Raw genomic sequence first — 17,363 nt, forward strand, 5'->3', positions numbered from 1 at the left:
ATCAGTGCTGGTGGTGAAGACTTTGAAGTTAAATAAGAAGTCGCGAATTATTTTCAGGCACTGCAAAGGCTTGAACCACGCCCTATGGACTAACCACTGTCCTAACCTTCTCGGCCACCACTGCTGATGGTGAAACACGAAAGTTTTTTATTGGTTTTTCTCTTTTCTTCGACAGGAAAAGATGGAATATCGCACCTACAACTTATCAAACGGGCTCCATCAGTGCTGGTCGCAAAAGTCAAGACTTTTTATTTCACCTTTTCCTTTTTATGGAAAAGATGGAATATTGTTAAACGCAGTGTTTATGACTCCAGTCACCCCATCAGTGGCAGGCTTACTATATATAACATTGCCTAATGTGGTGATTATGGGATTATTACTCGCTTACTGCGACTGCGCGAGAAATGAAGTGAATGAAGAACATTTGAACCAACTCTCTCAGTCTGCGAAATTATTGTCTTAAGAACCAGGGGCCGGTTGTATCAAGCCCGTTTAGCTTAAACGGCGGATAAGTTCAAATTGAAAGCAAGTCTATCGTTTTATTCAACAAGCAAACTGAATTAAGAAGAGTGTTTACCACAGCAGTTATTGATCGGAAGAAATGCAAAAAGAAGGCAATGCATATCAACCATTCATATGTGGGCTTGGTGGAGCTAATGGTTACGGTTCAATTGCTTTGCATTGTTTTGTAATATATCAGCCTATTTCACTGATCTGATTCGACCATGGTCGAGTTCGTCGGAAAATGGCAAATACGACCATGGTCTAGTTCGCCGGAAAATGGCAATACGACCATGGTCGAGTTCGCTGGGAAATGGCCTCGAGTTATGTAGCATGTTGCTCAGGGTTCCACAATTTGTGACATCACTTCCTTTTTGCTTCCAAGAAAACACCTTGACATTCCTGGCAAGAGGAAACGTGCTGTTGTGTATTTTTGCACACTGCCGACGTGATCCACAATACCCCCTCGTATATGGTTTTATCATCCTAAGGAAGTCTTCAAATGTGTCGTCGAATTATATTCGACCTGTTTCAAGTCTATTCAACTTGTTCTGTCCACTACGGTTAAGACAAACCTGACACAAGGTATGCATTCAAATTCTTTAGACAAAATTAATGTGTACATAAGCCAACGTCACTTTATATAGTCTTTACACAGCAGAGTCTGAAACCACATGGGGCTTTACTTTAGAGGCAGTAGAGCTAGGCTGTTAAAAAATTCGTACAAAAAACTGTCGGTTTGGCAGCTTTCATAATAGGCTGCGAATCTCCCGTCGTGTGTCATCCATTCATGAACTTTTCTGCATCATCAATCTACTTGAGCTTGGCCCAAGTTAATCACAAAAACGATTAATTTGTTAGCAAGGAAATCGCTTGTTTCACATTATAGGACTGGTTTGTTATGCCACAATATTTTCAATAAGCTGGGACTCCGTTGACCTGGCTACATCTCAATGACAATGAAACATACACATGACTATATAGCTACAATAACGAATTCCTATAGCTATGCAAATACTGTAATGCAACGTGTCTCAGTTTCATATCAAACATTCCCATGTGCATTTGTTTTGTCTGAATTTTACTTTAAATGTATCGCTAGGAGTATTATATATTTAGATCTCTAAAGCTTTCACTTTTATAGTTTTACTCCATGCCTTTGCTCTCCACGAACAATTTGTTCCGAGAACAACTCGTAACGTTTCACTTCCGCTAATGGCAATATGTTCATTCGGGCTTGGAGCCTCGTCTTACAATAAATAACTTCTAGCTTCTGACCAACCACATTCTCCGGGTTATAATATCACTGCCCAGTAACCCCTTTTGGAGTGAAGATAGGGTTAACTAGTATCTAAGATGAGGTCAACTGCACAAGTCCTAATATATAAGATGGGATACCCAAGTACCTACACATTCACTCAAATGTATCATTAATCGACTACGATAGCTTGAATACCAGTGTCACAACGGTACTAGTGTAACAGTAAACAAATAACTAAACGAATAAATTGTATTTTTAACAACAATATATTTCCAATTCGATAAAAAACTAATGAAACAAATGCCATTTACAGGTAATGCAACACTCTGTAATGGATAAAGCAAAAAAACGTTCGGTGCCAATCTTGGGTCTGAAGGCCAAGAGGCAAACTACCATGCAATGGTACAGAGGAAGGTTGTGCCCTATCAGAAAGGAAAATGCCTGGTTCATAAAACCAATGGCAGAGTTACCAGAGGGCTATGCAACAGATAGGGATGTTTTCCTGTATCCCAATTACATATCCGAGCACGTTCTTCCTTTGGTTGAAGGGGATTTGCTTGAGTTTGTCCTCGGCGATCGAGACAAAACAAAACCTATGGCACAAAAGGTACGCGTGTCTCAGTACACGCCACGGACACACAAGAAACTAATTGAGTATGTCAGTTGTCTAACTGCAGAACTCAATACAGCAAACGCTAGGAAACTGCTCATTCAAGTGTTGCCGTGCACGGCAATGTGGAGGTTTCTTGGCTCGCCTGTGTTTAAAGGTTTATCAGGTTGGTAACTAGACGTGTTTACCAGTTGATTTCCTATTTCGTTCCACTAAACAAAAACGTTAAGCTTTGTAGTCACAAAAAGTCATCCTTTAACACTTTGACTGAATAAACGTTCATATTGTAAACACTGCCTTAATTGTCTTTATATTTTACATGCACAGGTGAAGAATATACCAATGTGTCATACGTTAAGTTCCTCTTGACATTACTCAAAGTCGTTTTGCATCACGGTAAATCTTACAAAACTCTCTTGGAAGACGTGATTAGGACCGTTACACGCGGAACGATGTTTCAAACCACGAACGACCAAAGCCTACCAGCGATCATAGCTTCCTGCAATTACAATGATAATGATATGTTCTACTCTGAGGAGGATGAGACGTTTCTATCTGCAGAACTAGTCCGAAGTTTTTGCCACGAAGCTGTTCGCCAGGTGCCATCAGCGACTCGCTGTCTTCTGCCCACGATAACGGCAATCAGTAAGAAAATACCAAATCCTACAACACCAAATTTCCTGTGTTCTCTTCTCTCGCTCACCGCCGCAGGAGAACACGGCTTCGCCGCTAACGATGGTGGCTGGTTTGACCTGCCTTTTATACCGACAAATCACGAACTAGCTGGCCATCTGGTTGAAAAGGACAAAAACTTGATGCCAGTCAAGTCTCGAGTACCTTACGACGATCCCGAACAGTATATGGACACCTATTTTCGTCTAGTTCGCGCTGAAACCTTTTCAGCAATGCAGCACGGAATAAAGGATCTGAAAGCTTCGATACTGGACCTTAGGGACATGAATGTTTACTACAATATCCACCTCGCTGGTTTTGAACTGCAAAACGGTCGATTCTCTCTGGCAATTCATTTTACACCCACGAAGACGGTAAAGAAATGGGAAGCCTCGCCTCAACTCATGTACGGCAATTTGTTGTGCATCTCGCTGAACCGAAAGTTCGATGATGTCATTTGGGCAACGGTGTCCAACAGGGATCCAGAGTTACTAAACAAACATCAGATCATTATGCTTGACCTGCTGGACGAGAATGTCAAGAAAATCAGCGTGATCATCAACTCACTTCAAACGCAAGGAGGTACTTAATTATTTACACGGAGGTAGAGATGAGTAGTAGGTAGTTGAATGTAGCAGGTAGTTGCACGTGATGATTGCATGCGATTTTAATGTTAGAAGAGTTGACACTACACATTTCGAAGTCAGTACGGAGTTGTAGAGGCCTTAGGATAATGAGGTTTATCATGCATCAGAGAACAGTTTTTTTGACGTTACCAAAGCCGCCCCATGATGTATTGCAAATCTTGCTATCACAGAAACTTTCGAACCTTGATTTTTATGTAGCTTTTTTTGTTAAAGGTTCTGGAGTCATGGTCGAATCACCAACCTACTACCACTCCTTGAGTCCTGTCCTGCGAAGTTTAAAAGAATTCGACATAGAAAACTTTCCTCTTCGGGCAGAAGTTATCTACGCTAATGCATCACCGGAAATGCCTGATTACCTAAAGGAAGCGACATTTCGTACCTCCATTGTTTGCTCAGTCAAAAAGGTGATCAGCACGGTAAAGAAAAGCCAGAAACAGACGTCTGAAAAAGAGGAGGATTCCACCTCTGTAGATTCCAGACCTGAATATTCCAACTCTGAAGACTCCAACTCTGATGAAGAATTTTTAGATGCACATTTCCTCAAGATTGGCTTGGGGAGTAATTTCGATAAAATAGAGGATTCCATTGATACCTTGAAAGAACGTAAAGATGAAGACATAAAAAAGTCTGTTATTGCTTTCGACAACAAATCGCTTGAATCCCAAAAAAAGAATTCAACACCCGATAACCTTATACATATTTTGATGGCTTCCGAGGGGTTTTGTCATATAAGCCCAAGTGAACTTACAGGTACATCTGTTAACAATGGGGAACAAATAGATACTGATCAGAGTAAAGAAGATAAGGAGAGTCCTCATGCGATTACAGTGAAAAATTGTACCGCGCAGGACGAGCTTGGACAAAGAATGAAAGTTGAAAGATTTGTGGAAGTGTTTAACTCCGGTTCAGAGTCTTCCTTAGAGGCAAGTCAATGCGAAGCCCTAGTTCACGCTTTGAAGAACAGACTGGCAGTTATCCAAGGTAAGCAATCACAATTTTCTTTGTTTGATAAAGCCATTGTTCTGTTTCATTAAACGTTATGTTTATGTTGATGGAAACTGCTAAACTCCCATTCAACTGATGCCAATCAGTTCACCAGAGGACAGTTTTTTTACCTTACCAAAAGGCTCGTCCCCAGAGCAGCCCCAAATTGCATCTGCATCGGCAACTTTTTAAGGATCTGTTTGTTTCTAGGTCCACCTGGTTGTGGTAAAACATTCATCGGAGTCAAAATCGTTCAGCTGTTGCTAACCCTTTCGCCGAAGCTTAAAAAGCCAATCTTATTGCTGACCTACAAGAACCATGCCCTGGACGAGTTCTTGAAACACATGCTACTATTTTGCCCGAAAGATGACATGGTTAGAATTGGTGGCAGGTCAAAAGAGCAAATTTTAGAGTCCTGTAATCTGAAAAGACTTGAAGGTTCGATATTATACGACAAAGCTCTGAGTGCGGAGATTCAAAACACGAGAATAGAAATCAACAGTATTGAATCGAAGATTAAGAAGGTTTCAGCCGAGATCGAAGCTAGTTCCTTCTTGACGCGGAGGAGTTTGGTCGACGAGTTGACAGAGGAACAACTACAGTCTTTGATTGCTGAAGCTGACTGGGGAAAACCACCGATGATTTTCTGGCTGAACAAGAGAAACTGCGCGGATAAAACGTGGATGAAAGGATGATGCTGAAAGATGTTTCACACATTTTTGGATCGGTGCAAGGATTTCTACAAGAGGCATTGGAAATAGGCGTGTCGAATCAGAACCACATCGGTTTAAGCTGCATAAAGGCTTTCCTTCACGTGCTTCAAATTTGGTTTCCTGATCGAAAGGAACTTCAGAGAATGAAAGAGTTTCAGGCGCAGTTCGTTTTACAAATACAAAGTGACACGACAGCTGACGAAGATACGTCGGAAAAGCCCGAAGATGGTGAGGACGATGATAGCGGTGACGAAGATTACGTCAAGCAACTGCTTGAGACACGAATGGCCGCGGGGACTGGCCAAGGAGTCAGGTCAGATGACCTCATACTTTTTAATAGGACTAAAAAGAACAAAAATGATATTTTGGTCAATATATCTGAGTATCCACCTGATCTAGTAGTCAGCTCACAAATTCGCAGCGTGAACAATCTTTGGAGTTTAAATGAAGTCCAAAGACTGCAGTTTTTACACTGTATTCTTTACGAGAAAACAAGTAATCTTTCTCAGGAGTTGAACGACCTTATTGACCAGCTACAGAGTCTGAGAAAACGTAAAGAAGAGTTGGAAACGAATGACAAAGTTGAAATGTTGTCAAAGAAAAAGATCATCGGTGTGACCATCACTGGAGCATCAATCAATCATGATCTTCTTCATCAGATCGGTCCTAGTGTTGTGATTGTTGAGGAAGCCGCTGAAATCCTGGAACCAAGTCTTCTGGCTGCGCTGACGCCTTCTTTAGAACATCTTATTTTAATTGGCGACCACAAACAACTCAGACCTCAAGTGGACACCCATGAGTTGTCTAGAAACTACCATCTTGATATCTCGATGATGGAAAGGTTGATTGAATCTGGATTCCCTTTTAAATCCCTTGCCAAGCAGAACCGAATGCGACCCGAATTTTCCGCTTTACTCCATGATATCTACCCAAACCTTGAAGATAACTTGCCACTGGTTTCGAAGAATGATCCTTTGAAGTGTATTTCGAAGTCAATGTTTTTCTGGTCCCACAATGACCCCGAGAAAAGAGATCGCACTTACACGAATGCCAAAGAAGCAGAGCGAATTGTGGCTCTTGTTGTTTATCTCCTTTGCAATGGTGTCCGTCCGTCTGAGATCACAGTGCTATCACCGTACCTCGGACAGACTAAGCTTCTGAGACGCTTGATCAAACAAGAGAGAGCTAGACTACCTGAATTTTTCAAAGAAACTGACGACGAGAGCGACGAATGGGAAGGCTACGTCCAGGTGCAAACAATTGACATGTATCAAGGAGATGAAAACAAATATATCCTTATCTCTTTGGTGCGATCCAACGAAGAGAATAGAATCGGATTTCTGAGTAGAATGAATCGTCGTTGTGTTGCACAGTCCAGAGCACAATGCGGTATGTATTTCGTTGGAAATGTGAATACCTTGTGCGGAGCAAAGGATTCGTGTTGGACGACGTTCGTACGTTCGATGATGAGCCAAGAATGTTTGAGCGATGAGTTTCCTCTTCAGTGTGTCAAACACAAATCCTCGAAGTACAAGGCTTTGGACGGCAACATGATTCGACAAGTGAACGCGAAACCTGTACTTTTGTGCAAGCAACGATGCGGAGATCCGTATCCAAGTTGCGATAAACATCCTTGCATGAAGTTTTGTTTCCCAAGACATAATCATTTCGTTTGTCCCGAGAGCGTCGACGATAATTTCCCCGATTGTGGTCACGATGTGAAGCGACCTTGCCCGAAGAAGATTACCGAACTTCGGTGTCAAGTTATATCAATTGTTGATCTCCCATGCGGACACGAGGGGCCAAAGATGTGCTCTCAAGAACTATCTCAAGTTACATGCAAAATACCAGTCACTGCAACCTTTGCACGATGCGGCCATACGACAGAGAAACCATGCCATGTAAAGATAGAAACGATGAAGTGTCAGCATCCTTGCAAAGAGATGAATTTATGCGGAATCCACCAGTGTAAAAATGTTTGCGGAAAAAGTCATGGCCATGAACGGTGTGAAGAAATGATCGACTATAAATTTCCTAACTGCGATCATCCGTCTTCCATACCGAAAAAGTGTTCGGAGGAAATAACGTGGAAGTGTGTATACATGGTGTCCTTTGCAGGAGCCTGTGGTCATGAAATCCAAAAGAAATGCCACCACAATCAGAGCGAAGTGAAATGTCCTGTTAAACCTTGTGGAAGGATGAGAAAATGCAAGCATCCTTGTGCAAATGCCTGCGGAGATGACTGCGAGAAGGGTGAATGCAAGCACTGCCAACGCGTGTTCAACAAGAAGATGGAAGCATTCCGCAACGCGGCCAGAAACAAAGTCAAAGAGCTGGAAGAAAAGATCGAGAAACAAGAAATCCCAAAATTCTCTCGGGACGAGCTCCGTGCCTCAGGGTCCACCGCTGCTGAACACCAGAAAGTTAAAGATCAAGTCCTAAAGTTCATCCAACCTTGTCACAAATGGTTCCCGAATATAACCAAGATTGAAAAAGTTACAAATCTTGATTTGGAAAAGAAATTTGAAGCTGCGAAATCCAGAGCATTCGGCGACTACATCGACACAAAGTTCCATGGCACGTCGGACACTGCTTTGGGAAATATTATCCGAAAGGGCTTCAAAATGCCAGAGGCCAATCCCCGCCCTCCAAAAAAACCAGGCATGTATGGTCAAGGCATCTACTTTGCTACGGACTCTTCGAAAAGCGCTCGAGAGATTTACACCAAAGGTTCCCAAAAACTTTTGTTGTGTCAAGTTATTCTTGGAAAGTGCATGACTGTCGAGAAAGCGGATAGCAGCTTAAATAGGAAGAAACTTCGCTCTCAAGAATTCGATTCTGTGTATGCCCCACGAGGTACAGAAGTGATCAATGATGAGTTTGTCATCTTTAATCCAGACCAAGCCCTTCCTCAGTACATCATCCATTTCTCTGACAGAAAAACACTGGTACCTCCCTCACCGTCCATACATACAAAAGAGGCTTGTATCGTGAAGAAGATGAAAGCATCGAGATCAGTGAACTTTCAAGATCCATTTGAAATGTACTACAACTATGCGGAATCTCACTTCAGAAGAATGGCAGCTACGAGTTCCCTACGCCGTGAAGCTACTATTTCATCCATTGATATCGTAATCAACAAAGATCTCGAGGACAAGTTTGAAGCGACCAAGAAGTCGTTCAAAAGCCAAGGAATTCCGGACACGGAGATTCTTGCTTATCACGGAACTGACAAGAAGAACATCGATAGTATCCTCCAGAGCAACTTGCAGTTAAGTTACGCGAAAAGACAAGCTTATGGCAAAGGTAACTACTTCTCAGAATTCCCTGCTGTGAGTCTGGGTTATGGCGATGGTGGTCTTCTCTTGTGTCGCATTCTTCCTGGAAAAGAATTCGTCGACTCCACTGACTGTGATATCCCATCAGACTACAATTCCAAGAAAGTTATAAGACAACAGGCTGCCGTGGCTACGCGGCTTGTTAGGAGACGTTATGTTTTGAGACATACAATCTCATCCATCAGTACGGCCAACGCAAGTGGTGATATGATCATTATTGAAAATTCTGATCAGATTTTGCCCTTCTTTGTTATCCATCGTTGAGCTAACATTACACAAACATAATTTTAAGCTTAGTGAAATAACTGGCAATACCAAGGCTGACCATAAATATTCGTTAGACGTTTAGAATTATTTTTCCTATAGTTGAATTTTCATATTAGTTATTCACCTACAACAAAAACCTCGAACGGTTTGCTTACTATGAAAACGATGGCAGACATACATTTCATCTAACTGTTGTTTTCCAAATTGGTTTCTTTTTCTAGGCATGCATGCCAGAAATGCTAACTCTGCCAATTGTTTTCGTAAGGGGTAGTGCTGTAGCTCGTAAATATAATTTTAATAATTACATAGGTAATTTTGGGGACAGATTTACTACAGACGCAGCAAAAAAAAACTGTGAAGATTTTGAAACAAATGATATGTTTTAAACTTGATTTTCAACAAAATCCTTTTTATTGCATTTATTCTCCAAATTAGTATAGGCAATTGTGAAGTCTTTCAGACTTTGTACTAATTACATTTAAACAAATCATACTGAAACATGTTAATTTAAAAGATGTGGCATTTTCGTACGAAGGAAATCACCGATGCACGCATCCAAACAATGCCATTAAAAAAACCCCAAATTATAATTTCATTACGTTTATACTTTTATATATCCGATAATGCGATACCGATTTCTGACAATGATACTGTCTGAAGTTTTTGCTGTATATAGTTTCATAAATTTCAATAGGGACCCACTTAAACGTCAATGAAAGTTAATGCATCTCTATACTGCACCTCACAAGACACTCTCAAGTCCCATACCACCGTCCAGCTTTCTCAAGGCATTTGAAAAAGCATTTGTAATCTGGCTGAAGGCATACGACTCGTAGATACCCCTTGCCGAATTAGCACCCGGCTCGTAAGGGTCTTCAATCTTCATGCGAGGGCGATTATTCGTGACATACCCATCACTTCGGCTGATTGAAACTACTCTGGAGCTCCAGTTAAAACTCGCATAAAAACGGAAGAACCCGACGAATAATTCACCAAGGCTTTGCTTATTAAAGGATTTGAAATGCTTGAGCTCTTCTGGAAGTTCTTTAGTCTTCAGACAATCAATGATAACGGATGGTTGGAGAGTTGCACTGAATAGAGATGGGTAGTCGGTTTGCAACGATGGAACAACTGGTGGACTGCAACCCTTTTGAAGGTAGTTGATATACAAAACCAGCAGAGTGAATCCTGTGGTGAAATGAAAAAAGACTTGTAACAAACAGTTGAATGGACCCTAATAAACTAAATCCTGAACTAGGAAAGTTCGTCGGTTCTAAGGTATACGGCTGGAAAGAGCATCTCAAAATTAGTAAAATGGAAAACTTTTTCGAAAAGTGGTAACGCTTTTTCGAACGTAATACTAATTTATACAAAATTTGCCAACTTCGCACCGCGATATTTTTCACAAATTACAATATTTCGCCACAAAACTTTCCAATTTTACTAATTTTGAGATGCTCTTTCCAACTGTACTCATAAAAATTCAGAGTTTTTAATTTAGTTTAATAGGGGAATGCCAAATGATGCAATGAAATGGTTCATCCACTACATATTTAGAACGAGAACTTCTGTTTTCCCGAAGACGACGAGTAAAGTCGACATTCCGAAGGTCGTAAACTTATATTTTTCAGCTAATTCCAGTAGTTTTACTTAACATAACGTATCGTATCACAAAACTCTTTTCCTGAACAATTGGAGTTTGGTCGTCTGAAGAAAAATAGGGCTGAATCCCCAGACGCAGAAGTGCATGTCTTCAGACAAACTTCAAAATCCCCACGAAATATACATATAAAAAATCTAGACTGATATATGTACCTGAAAGTTTGTGGTCCCTTTGGTTGATGATTCCAGCGTTCTTTGCCCACAGTTTAATCACGAGACCAAGAGGCAGGACTCGTGGGTCGAGGAGTGCATAGCAGCGAAAGAGATACGTGTGGCGAATATTTGGCACACGTTCATTGTTAATATCGGCTTCGAACAAACTCCTCCTGTCTTTAATCTTCAACACTGGAACCTTTGCCCCACGCACAAGCTATAGCGACAGAGAAATTAAGTTGTGAAACTAACAGTTGGGAAAAAACTAAACTCTTAGCATGCATGTATCTGATAACAGTATAGCATTAAATTATGATAGAAAGAGTGCATGGGCATGAAACATCACGTCTCGGCTTTATTTTTAAATTGCACAAAGTTTAAATCAGTCGTGATTCAGTTAGCTTATAAGGCTTGTTTACACTTGTAATTTTTCGGTGAGATTATCTTCTTTTCATTGATGTGAACGAGTGGGTAAGTTCCGGATATTCAAATAGGCGCACTATCTTGCTTATCCAAAATGGCATACACCAAACGTACGAAAAAAAATATCTCTTTAAGATCGTGAAGAACATTATCACAGAAAATTGACAATGATTGTGGGTGTTGTACGCGTGGTCAACATTAAATATGCGAACGAGCCCTTGATTTGGAAATTAGTTAAATGCATGTGAGGAATTTAAAAAACCTACAAAAAATACCTGTCAGTGTTACCGCCCGTCTAGTTGAAACGAGAACTTTCGGAAAATTAAGTAGTCTGACCCTCCCACACGAGGAAGTGACCAGGCTCAGTCAATAACTTGTTCGTAAATAAAAACCCTTTAAAAATTGCAATTTCTTTTATTTTTGGCGAGGTTTTCTTCTTTTGATAAATGTGAAACGAGCGAATAGTTCTGATACGTTAGTGACCAAACCCCTTTTTTTTGGTGTTGACAATCATTCGTCAAGACAACAGGCATTGAAAGGGATATTGAGACTTCTTCTTCCAATAGTCAATACGGTTTTAGAAAGAGTCGTTTTATCTCTCTCTATATATGTATTGCTATATCTCAGAGCTTAAATACACAATTTAGATCATGAAAGTCATACTTGAACAAGAAGTGGAAGCAAAGTCCAATGCATCATGCTGTCTTAAGTCATTTATACGCGACATGCACTTAATATAACAACAAAAATAGCTAAAAATATTACCTGGGTATTATATCTTGACCTTGGTAACAACTTATCAATGTTGTCTAGAGCAGAGCAGCCGAACCGGTCCGCAGAGATAAGCGTTAAATCGCAATCGCTGGTCTTAAATCCAAACATATTTCCTGAGGAGCCCGTAAGGACAAGTTCAGCGTTTGGATACTTCTGACGTGCGATAGATTGTAGTTCATCAACCCAGGCCTTCTTCAATCCATCGTTTTCTTTCTTTTCTTCCTGTATTGCCTCAAACCTTCGCGTTATATCCTCGCTTAGCGAGCGACTTGAACCTGCTTCGAATCTTCTATGCATTTCCCTGTTTTGACTTGTTCGCCAAGGCTACTAATTATATATAGCTACTGGAAAAAGGAAATATGTGTAAACACAGTTGGTGGTCTGAATATAATATGATTTCTGAAAACAAAAGTTAAAATGCTATTGTTATACTTCTGTGGTTGTTCAAAAGCCGGTTAGCTTAATCCTGGGTAAAAGCAAATCTTTACATCAACATTTTTAATCGCTTGTTTACAAAGTTGAATATCTTTTTCCATAAATATTTTGTGGACAGACAAAAGCCATATTTTGTAAAGGTTTTCAAACGAACAGTGGTTCAAATTTAACCAGGTTAGCGCTACCCATGCCCAGCTTTGAACAACTAATTTTTTAATTTTATTAAGTAATATACAATTAGGTCGTAAAGACATCACCAAATAACTTAGGAATATCTAAAATTCAGATTCAAAAGTGTATTTTTATAATTTCTAAATTATGAATGCATGGAAGCTATGTCGAAAACGTGTGTTTCCTATCAAGTACTATTATTTGCAAGGTATACTGTCAATCGCCTGTCAATCAACTGTCAAACGTTAAACCTAAAATTAGCAGTAGTGAATGTACAGTTTGCGGGGGGAAACGTGCGAAGGTTAAAATGTTAACAAACGCGTTTCTAAGATGTCGATGGCTGCCGAGCTGGCAAATGGTAGTACATATATTAAAGTAAACTAGTGTATAAAGTTTATAATGTTTCAGGGATTTACAAAACACTATCTAAATCCATACTATCTTCAATTTTCCTCAAAGCTCTACCAAAAGAATCTTTGATTTGCACGAATTGGCGAAACTCATAAATGCCTCTCGCACAATTTCCACAGCGTTCATAAGGATCTTCAATCTTCATGCGAGGACGATTATTCGAAACATACGCGTTATTTCGGCTGATGGAAACCACTTCGGAGCTCCATTGGAACTTTTCATAAAACCGGAAAAATCCAACAAGTAATTCACCGAGGTTCTGCTTGTTGCTGGATTTAAAATCCCTGAGTTTCTCAGGTAATTCTTTGGTTTTCAGTTTCTCAATGATCTGGGATATTTCTACAATGCCGGCGAAAAGCAATGGATAGTCGGTTTGCAACGATGGAACAACCGGTGGACTGCAACCTTTTTGAAGGTAGTTGATGTACAAAACCAGCAGAGTGAAACCTGTGGTAATGAAGTGAAAAACATTGAAAAGCCTGAATTTTTATATGAACTTCATCTTAGAAGGAGAATGGAAAATGGCGTAAATTTTTCATGTTTCAAATTGCACTGTAAAAAGGTTATTTCAAGGTCGACTTATTTCAAAATAGTTGTTTAAAACGCATTCTTTCTACAATTTTTTACAAGTAAAAACAGCCGAATAAAAGGTTATTTCAACCAATATTTCAGTCGTCGATCCCTCAACATTAAACAAATGAAATTGGTTGAAACCTACATTTGAGCTGTAATCTTCAGATTTATAAAAGCTTGTCGAATTTGTATTTTTTTTTGTCATGAATCATTGAGTTTGTAAATACTATTTCCCGACATAACCATGCATGCAAATATGCAAAAGTGATTTAATACAAACCTTACAGTAATACGTTTTAAATATCAAAATGTAAGTCTAGATATATCTACCTGAAAGTTTGTGGTCCCTTTGGTTGATGATGCCAGCGTTCTTTGCCCACAGTTTAATAACGAGGCCAAGAGGCAGGACTCGTGGGTCGAGAAGAGCATAGCAGCGAAAGAGATACGTGTGGCGAATATTGCGTACGCATTCCGAGTTGATATCAGCTTCGAACGAGTTCCCCTTATCTTTTATCTTCAACACGGGAACCTTTGCTCCACGCACCAACTATAAGGGTAAAAAACAACTGGAGTAACCTGCGACGCCTTTTTGTTATGTGACTGTTTTGCAACGGAAAACTAGATAAATCCACCCTCTATGTAGATTAAGCTAAACCTGTGTCTTGTGTGAAACACAAAATACGACGGAGCGCCTGGAAAGAGCCTACAGGGAGGGGAGGGCAGAGTTAAAGTGTAGCAAACAATCTCAAATTGCTTTGTATTACATGTCCAGTGTTACGTAAATGTTACACAATAACAATTTAATGCACGCCGATGGTATTTTACCTCTGTGGTAAATTTTGACTTTGGGAGCAATTTCTCAATGTTGTCTAGAGCAGAGTAGGCAAATCGTTCTCCAGAAATAAGCGTCAGATCACAATCACTAGTTTTAAAACCAAACATGTTTCCTGAAGAACCTGTTAGGATAAGTTCAGCGTTTGGATACTTCTGACGGGCGATCGACTGTAGTTCATCAATCCAGGCCTTCTTCAATCGATATTTCTCTTCATTTTCCTCCCGTACTCGCTCAAACTTTCGGGTTATCTCGTCGCTCAACGAGCTGTTTGTACCCTTCTCATATTTTCGCTTCATATATTTTTTCTGCCAAACTATTGCTTATTTCTAGGTGCTTTTAAATGGACGCGTAAACACCGTTGGTGGTCTGAATAATGTATTGTTCCTGGAAATGATCACGCTGTTCCACTTCCGACAACTTTTACCCTTTAGATAAAATCATTATGTGATATAGTTTTCCCCCATTCCTTGGGCTCAGACAGGCATTCTCTACAAAAGATCACCATGGCCAAGCCGTTAGGTATCTAATGAAGCTAATAAGATAAATCTGACAACAGAAATTTCTAATACTTACATATATTCAAGTGTGATCTATGCATGGGTGATATCTTGATTTGTGTATATTCACACAGCCCAAGTGTCATTGCCTGAGTAGAAGTTTACCATTCTCTAGGACAGCTAGGTTTTGTTGAATTAATATCGACTGTAAAAAAAACAATCTTAACTAATATTCGAAGCGCAGCTCAAATATCAATGCAAAGAATACCTTGCAGATAATAATGAATATGTGAGCCAGGTTTTGGCGTATATATTATGGCGTAATATCAGAATTATACATACGAAAGTGCCATTTGATACTTCCTGTTTTATTTTTCCAGGAACAACATCCTTCAATTCCAGCTAACTTGTTCGCTCTCATGCATCATTCATCAAACTGGGAAATACCGGTTGCAAAAGAAAGTCATCATTTGGTAAACTTTGCTCGGGATTACCCGAATACTGGCGGTTAATTTCATGATGCAGCAGATGATGATTTAGTTCTATTTTACTGTTCAATCAGTTCACACGCGTGAGATATGTCGGGTAAGAATTTTACAAATTTACACTTATAGTTTTTAATATACGAAAAAACTCGTCAAGATATTATATTTTGGCAGTATGATGCATGAACAAAGTTTAGTAGACATTGTCATTGTGTCCTGTCAAACTGAAAATATCGAGTTTATGAGTAAACCTTCTTCAAAGCGATGCTCAGTTGAAGTTAGGAAGCGATATCGTCCACGTAGATCATACACTTCAACGTGAATTTGCGATGATTCTGTCATATTTAGTTGCAAGATATATGCCGTTTCAAAAATTTACATTTTTGTAACAGCAGGTAGTCATGTTTTCAACCTGTTAATAATAAATATCGCGTGTTAGTTGCAATCAAATTATTTGCTACATAGAGATTTGGTTATATAGATAGTTTTCAAGTAGAGATACAGAGATCGTTTCATTAAACAATATATACGTCGATGGCTGGTCAGAAACTTAAAATATATCGAATGTTAAATCAATAATGATTTTTGGCACTTCACTCGATGCAGGAATATTCTAGAGGTTGAAAGGTCTTAATTTTGAGTGGAATTATACACACTTCAAATTCAAGCCAGGAACAGTTGATGGAAAAATGAGTCAACTATATCGGTCCTTCGGCAGGAATCGAACCAGTGGCAAGAGCATTGCACCGGCATCGCTAAAGCGTAGGTTCGATTCCTGCGGGAAGACTGATAGTTGACTCATTTTTTAATCAACTGTTTCTGGCTTGAATTTGAAGAGTGTATAATTCCACTCGAAATTAAGACCCTTTCAACCTCTAGAATATATCGAAGGTTAGATTATTAGAAATTACAAAGTTCACATGTTCGATAATTTACTTTCATTTTTCATCTCAGACTTTGGTTCCAGAGTTTGATATTTCGTAAGTACTTAGCTAATGACCCTGGGTTTTGTCCCCTTTATTTCAAAGGCATTCCCGAAAAAAGAATGATTTTCGCTGATTAATGATATGAATTACTTTACAATAGCCAGGAAGAAGTCTTCTAACAACTTCGTATCAAATGTGATTTGACAAGGCATCAAAGGCACCTTATGTCGAAACGTCGGACTGAAAGTGTTTTTATCTAGTTTAGGTAGTTGCATGTTATAACGCATTTGATGCTGAATTGTTTCACAATTTAGTCTAATTACATCCATTCTGACCTTTGGTCTTCACAGGTGAGAACAAAGGTCCCACGAAACGACAGAGAAATAAACGAAAGACAGTGAATGTGAACTTACCAAGAGAAAGTGCCCAATGGTACAAGGGAAGAATATGTTCAATAAACAAGAAATCGATATTCATAAAGCCTTTGAACGGCCTACCGGATGGGTACAACAAACAGAAAGATGTATATTTGAATCCTGACAGCATATCAAAGTATGTGCTGCCTTTGAAAGGAGGTGAATCAGTGGAGTTTGTCCTCGGAGACAGAAATAAGGAAAAGCCAATGGCTCGTAAGGTGAAGGTGACACAATATTTGAAACGAACGTTCAACGAATTGAACGACTATTTTAAGGAATATGCTCGATATCTGAAGACAGATGATTCTAAGAAAATTATTTTGGAGACTTTACCCAACACAGCGATGTGGAGTTTTCTTGGGTCACCTGATTTTGAAAACACAACAGGTAAGGGTCTTTTAAAACTTCTCGCCTGTTAGTAGAACTAGAATACTGCCAATCAATAGTTGACGAAACTTTCTAACTCCACTGTCTGTTATTAAATCATTACTTAGCAATTAGTCTGATGCAACCTTTAGGTACCTTCCTCTGTCTAAGACCAAAGAATTTTGCTTGTTAGTGAAAGAGTGGTCAAAATAGTTATTCAAAATCATTCGAAAGCTGAGAGAA

The 17,363-nt window shown here is 39.6% G+C and overlaps 3 protein-coding genes across 3 annotated transcripts; 1 reads left to right on the top strand and 2 right to left on the bottom strand.

Moving 5' to 3' along the window:
* The first annotated feature begins 916 nt into the window (after window positions 1-916).
* Window positions 917-9,003, top strand: LOC114536035. The gene is made up of 6 exons (XM_028557394.1): window positions 917-1,086; window positions 2,076-2,538; window positions 2,700-3,626; window positions 3,905-4,672; window positions 4,886-5,315; window positions 5,957-9,003. Exons 2-6 carry the CDS (start codon window positions 2,079-2,081, stop codon window positions 8,988-8,990), a joined length of 5,619 nt encoding a protein of 1,872 aa, XP_028413195.1. The 5' UTR covers window positions 917-1,086; window positions 2,076-2,078; the 3' UTR covers window positions 8,991-9,003.
* Window positions 9,004-9,667: 664 nt separating this feature from the next.
* On the bottom strand, window positions 9,668-12,429 carry LOC114537832 (poly(A) RNA polymerase GLD2-B-like). Its single transcript, XM_028558946.1, has 3 exons — window positions 11,997-12,429; window positions 10,809-11,025; window positions 9,668-10,181 (listed from the first exon to the last, which is right to left on the bottom strand). The coding sequence occupies exons 1-3, from the start codon at window positions 12,300-12,302 to the stop codon at window positions 9,736-9,738; spliced, it is 969 nt and encodes a 322-aa protein (XP_028414747.1). The 5' UTR covers window positions 12,303-12,429; the 3' UTR covers window positions 9,668-9,735.
* Window positions 12,430-12,900: 471 nt separating this feature from the next.
* LOC114537844 (poly(A) RNA polymerase GLD2-like) lies at window positions 12,901-15,995 on the bottom strand. The gene is made up of 4 exons (XM_028558957.1): window positions 15,004-15,995; window positions 14,421-14,918; window positions 13,926-14,142; window positions 12,901-13,469 (listed from the first exon to the last, which is right to left on the bottom strand). Exons 2-4 carry the CDS (start codon window positions 14,724-14,726, stop codon window positions 13,024-13,026), a joined length of 969 nt encoding a protein of 322 aa, XP_028414758.1. The 5' UTR covers window positions 14,727-14,918; window positions 15,004-15,995; the 3' UTR covers window positions 12,901-13,023.
* Between the last annotated feature and the right edge of the window lie 1,368 nt (window positions 15,996-17,363).

Source organism: Dendronephthya gigantea, unplaced genomic scaffold, assembly GCF_004324835.1.
Source record: "Dendronephthya gigantea isolate DGI-Jeju-01 unplaced genomic scaffold, DenGig_1.0 000002F, whole genome shotgun sequence".
In the NCBI taxonomy this organism is placed as follows: domain Eukaryota; kingdom Metazoa; phylum Cnidaria; class Anthozoa; order Malacalcyonacea; family Nephtheidae; genus Dendronephthya; species Dendronephthya gigantea.

Coding starts and splice junctions, on each gene's coding strand:
- LOC114537832 (XM_028558946.1), bottom strand. CDS start 12,302: ATGCATAGAAGATTCGAAGCAGGTTCAAGTCGCTCGCTAAGCGAGGAT. Junction 11,026..11,996: donor GGTCAAGATATAATACCCAG/GTAATATTTTTA, acceptor CTGTCGCTATAG/CTTGTGCGTGGGGCAAAGGT. Junction 10,182..10,808: donor AAGGGACCACAAACTTTCAG/GTACATATATCA, acceptor ATTTCACCACAG/GATTCACTCTGCTGGTTTTG.
- LOC114536035 (XM_028557394.1), top strand. CDS start 2,079: ATGCAACACTCTGTAATGGATAAAGCAAAAAAACGTTCGGTGCCAATC. Junction 3,627..3,904: donor CTCACTTCAAACGCAAGGAG/GTACTTAATTAT, acceptor TTTTTGTTAAAG/GTTCTGGAGTCATGGTCGAA. Junction 5,316..5,956: donor GACTGGGGAAAACCACCGAT/GATTTTCTGGCT, acceptor AGAAGAGTTGGA/AACGAATGACAAAGTTGAAA.
- LOC114537844 (XM_028558957.1), bottom strand. CDS start 14,726: ATGAAGCGAAAATATGAGAAGGGTACAAACAGCTCGTTGAGCGACGAG. Junction 14,143..14,420: donor AGTCAAAATTTACCACAGAG/GTAAAATACCAT, acceptor TTACCCTTATAG/TTGGTGCGTGGAGCAAAGGT. Junction 13,470..13,925: donor AAGGGACCACAAACTTTCAG/GTAGATATATCT, acceptor TCATTACCACAG/GTTTCACTCTGCTGGTTTTG.